General features: G+C 37.9%; 1 protein-coding gene across 1 annotated transcript in view; it reads right to left on the bottom strand.

Annotated features, from left to right (window-relative positions):
• Window positions 1-773: 773 nt before the first annotated feature.
• The window catches only part of LOC104366439 (netrin-4), a 56599-nt gene continuing 48227 nt past the window's right edge, over window positions 774-9145 (bottom strand). Inside the window, exons 8-10 of the mRNA XM_032994926.2 lie at window positions 9014-9082; window positions 7702-7872; window positions 774-4724 (exon numbers count right to left, since the gene is read on the bottom strand). Coding sequence (XP_032850817.1) covers window positions 4588-4724; window positions 7702-7872; window positions 9014-9082 — 377 coding nt within the window. The 3' untranslated portion in view covers window positions 774-4587. The remainder of the gene's footprint in view (window positions 4725-7701; window positions 7873-9013; window positions 9083-9145) is intronic.

The raw sequence follows: 9145 nt of genomic DNA, 5'->3' as shown, positions 1-9145 counted from the left end.
CTTTTAAGACTTAGACCTGTGCATTTGAAAGCAGTACACCATAGTGTTTCTCATCACTAAGCTGCAAGACGAAAGAATGATGGCAATATTTATCATGTCATTAATGTGTGAAGAATGAAGACTGGGTCTTAGAGGTATAGTTTTTTTCAATAGAATACATGTAAGGTAAGAACTTGCACAGGATCCTGAGGACTAAGTGCAACTATAATGTAAAGTTGCAAGGGAAATTCTCTGTAATACACTGGCTTGATTTTAGTTATGGAGACTGACATAAGCAGACTTCTATACTTAAGTTCGGAGCATTTATAGATAGGGCAACTTCCTCCTACCTGTCACACATTTCTGTTTTCATGCCTTGCATCCCATAAATCAACTCAGCATAAAGGAGCAGTTTTAGGACCGGTTAGGTTTTTTTTTCTTTTTTTAAACCTCATCAGATCTTAAACCAGTAAAATTTCATGTGTATATTTCTAATGGGAATTAAGCACCTGCAGGTGCCTACATACAAGATTTTGCAGGACTGGGGTTTGATCAGATATTGAATTAACATAGCATTTACATAATTAATTGTACCTGTCGTGTTTCTAATTTGTACATGTTCTCATACCAAATGTACTTTTTGCTAACACTACTGAAGCAAGAGCCTGTTGTTTGGAGTGTTTGTGGTTTATTAACTTGAAGAATTAATGTGCATGTGGTTTGAGGATTGCATGATTTAAAATTTTAAAAACAGATCCCAAACCTCACATCAATATAAGTGTCTGAGTATTTTTAATTGAAGTTTTTAAGTACAAAAAAAAAAAAAAAAGGTGCTACAACACATAACAAATAACACACTAACTTTTCCAGGTCTGGAGGACTTGAGGGAGCACATCATGTGAATTATATCACTTCAAAGAAAGCTTACATCAAGCAGCGTGGAAAAACTATGAGATATGGTAAATGCTACAGGGAAAACTTACTTTTTATAGCAGTGAGCCACTCTCAGGAGAGCAGTGCACAAGGGTTGTGCGTGGGTATGTTTTCTTTCTTAGCTGCTTGCCAGACTACTTTGATGCTTTAAGGGTCCGCATTGCCAGAATGATCGTGTGCTCATGGATACATGTGCTGCACAGCTGTTAACAGAGAGAGCTACTTTGACATCCAGCAATCCTGAGTTTGTTGCTATCTGTGAAGTTACACATGCTTCTGCTTCAAACTATCACCTGCTCTATTACAAATTTTCCACAGCTTTCCAGACTTATTTTCTTGTGGGTAAAGGCTTTTATTTCATCCTTATGCAGGATTTCCAAGTGATACATCGTTGCTGCTGTTTGGTATGTGGTTGCTACTGCTTGTGAGACACCTTGTCTATTTGTGTGCTGTAGGGTTATTTGTGTGGCCATTTTAAAGACAGGTCCCATTTTAGACATACTAAAAAGCTGTCCAGCCACTTCTGTATTGGGCAAATTCATCCTTTTTTCCATGTTAGTATTCTTTGTATTACTGTGCTACCTAAGACACACAATCACAGACAAGATCACAAGGTATGTGATACTGTAGACAGGCCTACAAAACAATTATGTTTTGGTGCAGGTATACCATACCTTCTGTGGTAGTTCTTTTAATTTAATATGTATGATCTTGTTTGCTTGTTCTGAGGAATATGTAACAGCTTCTACTTAGGAAGGTAGTTGTCATCTTGCAGTGCCTCATGCTCATCTTCATTTCAGGTACCAGTAGACAAGAAAATAACTTTTTTCCTTTCCAAAGTCTCACAGTGATCAATTTAAACTTTCTCATCTCTTCCTTAATCAACAGCTGTTCTAACTTGATCTATGCAGTTCATTTCTATTCAGGTACTTATTTTCAGACAGGCTACCTGGCTTGTAGCACTGCAGAACAAAGATTGCACATGGTAGTTCTGTGTGAGTTGAAACTTTATTCTTCTCTATGAACTCAGAGATACCTGATTAGCAGAAGTAATGATACCAATAAAAAGTCAACTTTCAGTGTTGACTCACCCTAATGTGCTTTTATTTTTCACTTTCAAATTAAATTCCATGCTCATGGAATAGCTGCTACTCTGTTGAGCAAAACCATTAAACACGAGCTAGTAGCTGATACAAATTGTGCAATGTTTCTAACTAATGGAGGGAATGAAGTAGACTTAGTTATACAGATACCAGCATGTAAATCAGAGATTCAAAAAGATGGGAAATTTTTTAGTACCCCCACTTTACTTGCTTTACACTGTTCTCTGAATGTGTATCACCTACTTTTGAGATATCTGAAATGTGTGATACATTGATGGCTATCTTGTTTGCATTTGGTAATCATTAATTATTGTATTATAGTAGGCCCCAAGAGAACACACCAGGGTATCAATATTTTTGTTCCACATTATATTTCTACTAGCAATGGCTAGAAGTGCTTGTAAATGACCGTGTTAAAAAAAAATTTTCATCCACAGAAAGGAACTGTACAGATGTTTACCCTCCCCACAGAATCACCAATCTGATACAAAAAGTGGAATAGGGGAGTTTGTTTTAATACGGTACTGACTAAAAACCAAAATGGAATATGATCATCATTAAATAAGATCCCATGTAGGTAAAGTGGCCTCTCTTGAAGAGCATGTTCCTTATCTTTTCTGGAGACAGTAAAGAAAGCAGTTACTATGCTCTTAATTTCTGTAAGCTGACATTTCAAATTAAGCCAAATTCCTTGGTTAAGCAGTGTTTTATTGCATTAATTAAATGGCTTGGTGGAAACGCCACATTGTTGGATACCACTTTAGGTAACAACAAATACATAATGAAGTGAAAGAGGAAAAGCAATGGCAATGGAGAAGGACAGACTTTCTGAAAAGGGGGAGAAGAAGAAACACTGTTTATGCACTATTAGGGGAAAAAAGTGGAGCTTTTATTTTGTAAATAGCTGCTTGTCATCCATTTCCAAATAAACTTGTGAGTTTTTTTGCTGTTCAACCACTATGAAGTTAAAAGGAAAACAGCAACAAATGGAATGAAATAAGCTGTTTTTTCATGGTCCTAATGACAGAGAACAACCTAATGGCCTAAACTGTGGACTGGGACTTCCATCATTCTGCATTAGTATTAGGTTTTTCTAGATACTCCGTGTTCCAGTCAGACAGAGCTAAGTGAAGATATCTCCTCTTTCCTGAGAGCATTAAATTATAGACATGGACTAGTAATATGCAAAAGTAGCATGTGTGCATGCTTTTTCTCTGTAACCCCATGAAAGAATAGACGGACTCATTACTTTCTGCTTTACTTTGAAGAGGGAGCATGCTCCAATCAGCTTCATTTGATTGTGGGTCCTTAAACAGGGGACACAGGTCTTAAACTACAGTTTCTTCAAAATACAGTGTTAAAGAATTATTTAAGTAGCTACCTCTTAATTACTATAGGGTAGTGTAAAATTGATTTAGAAAGAATGCTTTTGCAGAACAGAACTATTTTTACCTAGAGTGCAGATATTAACGATTTCCGTGGAGAGAAGGATAATCCTCGTGCACAATGGAAAGGAAGCCTAGCTTCAGTATATCAACCTGAAGCAGGACCAAGAGAAATAAAGGAGAATGAAAGCACTGAGTACAATCATATGCCAGTGGTCTTGAGCACAGTTCAAATAGCCAGGTTGCTCTCACAGGAACTGTAGTTACCTCATTTAGTACACAGTCCAGCCAATCCATTTACCTTCTGCTTCTGTCTTGTGGCTTCTGTACTGTTACAATCTTAACATGAGAGCAACTGCTTGTTTCTCACATGTTTTGGCTCTTTCCTAGCATTAAGGCTTTCTAGCGGTAACCACTGTGAAACCTCTGTGGTGTTGGAGACTAAAGTACTACAGCAAAGAGCAAAATGACCTTAGAGAGCAGGGGTTGTATTTGGAATCAAGCTTGAGCCAAGGTGGTTTCTGCAGAAGACCTCAGTGCTAAGCACTGATGATAGCATTGTACATCTATAAAGGACCTTGTCCCAAGATAAGTCATGTGTTAGTTTGTTTCTGTTCAGCAGGGGGATAATAATGCCTTCTAGAAAGCAACCTGTTGTATTGGCATAATTGCAGTCTGATGTTAAATCAATCTGAGCTCTTTTAAATAAGTATTGTTTGACATGCTCATTTAGTACTATGCCACTTGTAAAGCTGAAAGAAATTGCTGCCTGTTAGTGGTCACTTATAAAGAAAACTACACCCAAGTAACAAATGCATTATGTAAGCAGCTTTTACATATTAAGATCAAGCTCTGACCTGAAGTGTGGAAACACTAATCCATATCTTTAGTTTTTCCTTGTAAAATGATTCTGTGGGTGTGTAGAATCAGGCTCAAATTAAAAACTGACTTGTAACCTATGTGTGATGCAGTAATTAATTTTGTCTGATAAAGCTGTGCATTTTCTGAAAAAAAAGTAGTCATGTCCCAAGTTTCCTGTCTAAGCATGTGAAAGGAGAAAGGATGGTAAGTCTGCTTTCATCACTTCAGCTAGGAGCACGTTGAATGGAAACGCATGAACTAACTATACCTTTCACTGCAGTGTTACTAAAAGGCAAAGTTCAGCACTGTAACTTCTGAAGCAGAAATTATTTGCACCCAATTCGAAGAATATCTGATACTTGTTTTCCCAAATATGCTTTCCAGGGTTTCACCAGGCTGTTCATGTTCACAAGGAGTTTGCTGGTCCTAGAGTCCTCTTGGCCTGCTATAAGATAGTCAGTACCTAGTTTAAAAAAAAAAAAAAAAAGGTGGGGGGGGGAAACTTCAGTCAATAAATAGAAGAAAACAAAACTAAATGCAGAATTTCTCTATTTCATAAATATCTGGCATGTAGCATCTTAGCCAGCTTCATCCAGTTTATGCATGTGGCATCTTATGTCTATACATATTTTCATGTACATATAGTCAATGATGACTCCTGGGCTCACAGGATCAGTGTCATACAGCTATGCTCAGGAATTACAACTACAAATTGATTTAGTTCCAGTGGCCTTACCACTTACCAATTCAACACCTCCATGTGCAAATGATCAGGTTTGAGTTCAGAACTGCAGTGACTGGAACCTGTCCCTAGCTTTAATTTATGTCAAGAGTCAGTGGCATAACATCTCACTAGCATCTAAATTTCTGAGCCATATGTATTCAGCCCTGTGTTTCTAAAGAGGTGGAAAGTAAAGCTAGAGAGGTACAAAGGAGAAAAATGTCCTGATATTTTCCCTCTTCAAATATCTGTGTGGGATCAGATGTACTCTCATCATATTTATGCAATATATTTTATTCATGTCTAATTCAGGGCTCCCAGAGTTTCACAGGAGCTCTGGTAAATAATTATGCACAAGTGTGCCACTGGAGTTTAAATAAAGGAAAGCACCATATTCACTTGGACTATGTTAAGTCAAAAATTTTATGTGTGAATTCAATGATTACCTCAAAACAGAGAGCTCAGTTTCCACATTACACTTCAGTGCAAATTCTGATGCAGTCTTTCACTTGATACAGATAATAGAAGACAAAATTTGTGTCTGAAACAGTACAGGTCATTTTGCCATAACAGGAAAAATTCATACAGAGTTTGATTTGACACAGCCTTTACTAAAACAGCTGTCTCTTATATGTGGCTAATTTCAGCTGAGGACTTGTCTTAAAGGTTAGATTAAACCTTAACAGTGTAAGTGAAGGACAAGGAGTTCTTTTATCATGGTTTAAATCTGTCCAGCAGCCAAACACTACACAGCCACTCGCTCACCCTCCCCATACCCAGGGAATGGGGAAGAGAGTTATAGGGGGAAGGAGACTCATAGGTTGAGATAAAACCAATTTAATAGTTGAAATAAAATTAAAATAACAGTAGAAAAAACAAATGGGTAATGCACAATACGATGGCTCACCACCCACTGACCAATGCCCAGCACAATCCCAGAGAAGAGAGAATCCTGAAATCACCACCCCAAAAGCCTGAGTGGAGCTTTCTGATCAAACCTTATCTATATACCAGGCATGACATTGATGATATGGAATATTCCAGTGGCCAGTTTGGGTCCATTGTTTTGGCTACATTCCCCCCTAGCTTCTTGTGTACCCGCACACTAGCAGGACATGAGAAATTGAAAAGTCCTTGATTTCTTAGCAACAATTAAAAACATAAGTACATGTTCAACATTCTTCTCATATCAAATCCCTTAGTGAATTCAAAACACAACAATTTTAGCTACTGCGAAGGAAGGATTAAAACACAATTAGCTCTATCCCAGCTGAAACCAGGACACTTTTCACTCAGTGGATATGTCTTTAATCTATTCAGAGGAAAAAACTTGGGGTAATTTTTCTATCAATGGCTGCTTTTAGAGTGCTGACAAGTCACTGTTTTCTGTGGTATATGGCTGAGCAGTGAAACATGATCCCCAGCATACACTACTGGTCATGGTAATGACACCTAAAGTCTTTGTCTTATTTGGGTACTGATCCCAGGACACGGTCCCAAAGACTTGGAACTTCAGTGATACAAAGAATGGCTGTGAATAATCAAAAATCTATCAGAATTAGACACTTAGCATCGACTTAGGGGCATGGTTTAGTGGTGGACTTGGCAGTGTTAAGTTTATGGTTGGACTCAGTGATCTTAAAGGTCTTTTCCGACCTAAATGATTGTATGAGTCTAGTTGAAAAAATAGAGTCCAGGCTCAAATTTGCAGGATTCTGAGATTTACCCAGAGATTTTAGCTGTTCGAGTAAACTTATTTCTCTATGTGGTCCACACTAAGTTGTCTTCCAGGAAAGGCAGCAAGAGGGAAGGTTGAATTGAGGAATGTGTCTTCTCAGCCACTGATAACAATACTGAGCAGTAGTACGGAGCTTTGCAGTCTTGTGTGATATTTCTGCCTGTAGCAGACCTGGGGAGAAAGTTGCTGCTTTCCACTACCCTACTTTCCCATTCCACTGCTGCAGTGAGTTTCCCATAACTAAAGGTGAACAAACATAGATCATTCTAATAGAATGTGATTAGGGAGCAAACCTAGAGACCTATTCTAAACTGGTTATAAAAAGAGGGGCTTTATTTACTTTAAAGATGATTTCTCTAACTAGTAAAGGTTTTCCTATCTTACTTGGTTTTAAATTAAATTAATTTGGTTTTATGCTCTCCACCCATAATTGGTTTCCAGTATGCTGCAGGTTGTCAGCTTTAGGCCTTGATGGAACAAACCACTGAATGCACCAGAATTTACAGTAGAAGAAAGAAGGAAGACTTACTTTTCATTATTTGAAACTATTACAAAGGCATAGAAGAAGTTAGATTCCCTCCACTTTCCAACATTTTCATAATAATTTATAGTTTTTCCAAAAAGAAGTAGAATGTGATGTAAGAATACAGAGTGAGGAAGAAAACTCTTTGGACATAAAAATAAAGGGATTTTTTGTTTTTCTCACAAACATTCTTCTAGTCACATGTATTCTGGGAGATCAAATAAAGTCACTGAAAGTAAAACTTTTACAGGAAGTTTTTGGTAAAACTTTGGTTTCTGATAAGAGAATGCTTTTTCCTGCAGCTGTCTTTTGACTACCTCTTTGGTGTGGAAGGATCAAAGGACTCTGTCCTGGAAAGACTGATGGGAAGTACTGAGTAGCCATAGCTAATGTTCATAATGAATTGTCACTGCTGTTTACTGGGGAAGGAAAATGCCTGGTAAGCATTTTATCCTTACCAGGGTTGAGAATGGGACATGTACATCCCCTGTTGGTCCAGGATTCTGGGTAAATACTTCTGTTGCTCCGAGCAATTTTCACTTTGCCTGATTTCAGGACCTTCTTCACTTTCACAACAACTTCTGCATGGGTTCCTTTGTCATGAGCTGATAGGATTCTTGCTTTTATCACTGCCAGAAAACATATCAGACCATCAATGAATTTTTAGGTTAATTTTGTTTTATGCTGCTAAAAGGTAGAATTTTAACACCTTGAAAGAAGACATGAAAGAACACTGCAGTTGTACAGAAAGTGCATTCTAATGCTCATCCACTTAAGTCATGGTTCTTCTAAATAGATTTGGAGAAGGAAACCTAGATTTTTCTATTGAAGTAGTTAACTGATCCTTTCACCATGTTATTTAGCAATTTCTTTTTAATGGTTGATGTCAAATGCCTGAAAGTCATAGGAAAGCACTTGTATGTATATACATACAAGAAGAGTGGAAAAAACAGATCCGTAGGTAACAGTCTGATTTTAAGTGCACTGATTCTAGGCTTTATATTTTGCAGTCTGAAAACTTGTGTTGAACTTTAACGCTGGCCTCTCAAAAATTGTCCTGTGGGAAGGGACTGTCTACTCTACAGGAAGGAAGTCAAGTTTCCCATCAGACTGCAGGCATGTCACATGGCTAAAATTCCATGATTGCACAACAAACCAGAAAAAGCATTTTTGTTTTGTGGCCCAACATCTGGTTGCCATGATAAATTTCTGTTCCTTTAATTTAATAGGATCCCATAACTTTTTGGCAGGATAGTCTCATCTAGATCAGCCCCACAAGCAAGCTTTGTTGTCTCGTGACACAAGCACATCAAACCTCTGGATCCCAGAGCTTTTCTTTCTTGCTTCATGGGCTGGCATGAACTAGGTGTTCATAAATGGCAGTATTAAATACATTCTTGTTAGATAAGATTGACCATTTGCACCTGTATAATGCGTGCAAAAACAAGAGCACTTTAGATGCAAAACTTTTGTCATTTATTCTTGATGTAGAGGCCAGCTATTCCACTGAGTTATAATTCTAGCACTCTTTCTGCTGTAAAGAGGGAAACTAAGTGGTTGGAGAGGAGACACCACAGAGCCTTGCATGAAAAATCCTGTTCAGTTCTGATCAGAGGTTGGACATGTCACTAGCCAAAAAAGGCAGAAGAAATCCTACCTCTTATTTTATGACTTAGTCAGACCTGTCATTTTTCATAGCTATCAGCTAATAATGTGCATAGAGAGAACATTGTGAAATTTTCATACCTTGGGGGCATGTTACCCACTTACCATAAGCATATTTCATTTGGCAGAAGTCAGTGACGCTTCCAAGCACCTTTTCTTTGCACACACACTTTTCTAGCAGGGGAACCAAAGAACACAAAGGGTTGGAGAAGAGCCAGGACATGAAGCAAATGAGGA

Source organism: Tyto alba, unplaced genomic scaffold (assembly GCF_018691265.1).
Source record: "Tyto alba isolate M040663 unplaced genomic scaffold, T.alba_DEE_v4.0 Super-Scaffold_3, whole genome shotgun sequence".
NCBI classification, from domain to species: Eukaryota; Metazoa; Chordata; class Aves; order Strigiformes; family Tytonidae; genus Tyto; species Tyto alba.
This window is presented reverse-complemented; position numbering and strand designations above follow the sequence as displayed.